At 32.6% G+C, this 2,446-nt stretch overlaps 1 protein-coding gene across 1 annotated transcript in view; it reads right to left on the bottom strand.

The window, feature by feature from the left end:
- Positions 1 to 2,446, bottom strand: part of KIF14 (kinesin family member 14) — a 71,274-nt gene that overhangs the window by 53,473 nt on the left and 15,355 nt on the right. The window contains exons 5-7 of the mRNA XM_006892114.1: positions 1,752 to 1,804; positions 716 to 746; positions 160 to 267 (exon numbers count right to left, since the gene is read on the bottom strand). Of these exons, the coding sequence (XP_006892176.1) occupies positions 160 to 267; positions 716 to 746; positions 1,752 to 1,804 (192 nt within the window). The remainder of the gene's footprint in view (positions 1 to 159; positions 268 to 715; positions 747 to 1,751; positions 1,805 to 2,446) is intronic.

Raw genomic sequence — 2,446 nt, 5'->3', positions numbered from 1 at the left:
ACACACACACATATATATACATACATACACTTCCTAAAATTCAACTGCATTTATATATTTAATTGTATTATTTGTCATGATTCAAAGAAAATAAGAAAACCATGAAACTTAAATCTATTTACTACTTTAAGAAAACAAACACACAGAATGTATCTATACCTTGGTCTGGGTCATCACCAGGGTAAGAACCGAATGTGAGCGGGAGCTTTTATCGTTCATGCCAGTAGCAGCAGTTGCTCTTTGCTTATTTCCCAATTCTAGCCAACTCTAATCATAAAGAAGGGACAAAGGTGAGAGCTGCAGATGTAGTTTATTAGAACAACAAAGTTACGTAAGCACATCTAGTAATATGCATATTCATAATTAATTTACAAAATAAGATTATTAGTAAGTGTTTCCTTTTAAGAATTCGTCCTCCTATTGAATCGTTTTTTTTCAGTCACAGAAATTTGAATCAGAAAACAAAACCATAAAAAGGCTATTTCAGGGAAAAAAAGGCTATTTCAGTAACTATAAATTGGCATAATAGTCCATTTTTTTAATTTGGAAAAGCAATCCTTTTGATTAAACTTTAACAAACAAAATTAGTTCATGACAAATTAACAAAATTAATCTATTTATGTAAACAGTAATTAAGGAGAAATAGTCTTATGAATATGTATGATTGTGGACATTTAATTTAATGAAAAGAAAAAATACAGATAATCAGTCTTACCTGGATATCAGAGTAAGAATTGACAACATTCCTATTTTTAAAAAGTAAAAAGAAAAAATAATAATGATATTAATTTTCACTGAGTCTTTCATTTACCACAGTCTTAAAAATATTGGTTTTCTGTGTGATAAAATTTCAATACAACATTTACCTTTTTAATGTTCTTAAATGTACAACTTAGTGATATTATGTCATCAAGCTCTACAACTAATACTACTAGTCACTTTCCATTTTTTCCATCATCCTTAACAGACACTCAGTGCCTCCTTAGCTAGGCTGTCTCTTGTCCCTTTCTCTCCTACCCAACAACCAATAATAAACTTTGCTTAGTATAATTTTGATTATTCTAAAAACATTAGGTACCAAAATGTTCATCTTTCTTAACATAACAAAGTATCTTAGCAGCTTAACATTATAACATTAAAGTCTCTCTCTACTTATGAAATCAAAAGATTTACTTTTATCACTAGATAAAGAGAAACAGGAAAAAATGTTTACCTCTTATCTGTGTGAGCACACACACACATTCTTTGGAACTCATTAGAAGCCTAGATTTAATAAATGCAGCTGACCTCATACCTAATCACTCTTTTCTTCCCTTTAAGAAAAGAATTTTGAAAAACAAAGTCTTAGACACTATCAAGCAACTTTGAGTTAATCTTAGTATCTTCTATTCACCACAAAGCAGTAGCTATATATACAAGGGAGGTTGAGAAAGAAGTTTAACTTCATGGAGCACAAAGAGGGCTAAGGGGAGAAAAACCAAACACTAATTCTATCCTCTGCAATTAATATCCTATTGTCAGGCAAATTATAGATGATGTGGAAAATATAAATATGAAAATAAGGAGCTAACATTCTATTTGGAAAGAGAGAAAATCTAAATGAATAGTAGTAAAGCACCAAGGCTACGTTGTTATCCCAACTGTCAAAGCTGGGGGGCGGAAATGAGAACAAAATGAGGATTTTGGAAAAACAACATTCACTCTGTCCATTTGTTTCCTCTTCCTTTGCTCTTGTGTTACCAAACACTTACATTGACAGTGCTTCCACATAGGGTCCAGAGATCGGATGCTCCCTTACTCTCAGCTAGAAAGAAAAAAACATCAGCATCACTAAGTATATGAAAAATATTTCGTAACAAACTTAACATTACATGGTTATTTTTCTATATTTTGAGTGTAAGGAAAGAGATCTGCCTTTTTTACACCCAGAGATAAATGTGAAAGTTTTCACAAAAAGAAATCTATAAGCCACCAAGAAACTGTCTCAACACCACAAATCTGCTGATACTCAAAACAGTATAGCATGAAGTGACTCACATTTTCTTTTTTTAATTTTGACACTTTTTATTCATTTTAATGAAAGTTTACAGAGACTTTGGATTTCCATTCATTCACTGTTGCACTTTTCCACCTGCCCACTCCTGCCTCCCAATTTGCTCTTCTCTTTGAAAGAAAAATTCTTTCATTGTTATACAATCCCTCCCCCCAAGTCCATTCCACTATGCAGCCTTCATTCTGGACTCCTAACATGACATAATAATCCCTAATCATATCCCTTTTAAACAGTTCTCTTTCTCATAGGTTTCAATGCAGTATACATTATTTATCGCATCTTTCTCAGTCTACCCCCAACCCTGATGTCAGTCCCGTTTTACAACAGTGGCACTATGCAGTATTTGTCCTTTTGTGACTGAGATATTTCACTCAGCATAATGTCCTCCAGGGT

Source organism: Elephantulus edwardii, unplaced genomic scaffold, assembly GCF_000299155.1.
Source record: "Elephantulus edwardii isolate Elephantulus edwardi_28Jun2011 unplaced genomic scaffold, EleEdw1.0 scaffold00110, whole genome shotgun sequence".
In the NCBI taxonomy this organism is placed as follows: domain Eukaryota; kingdom Metazoa; phylum Chordata; class Mammalia; order Macroscelidea; family Macroscelididae; genus Elephantulus; species Elephantulus edwardii.
This window is presented reverse-complemented; position numbering and strand designations above follow the sequence as displayed.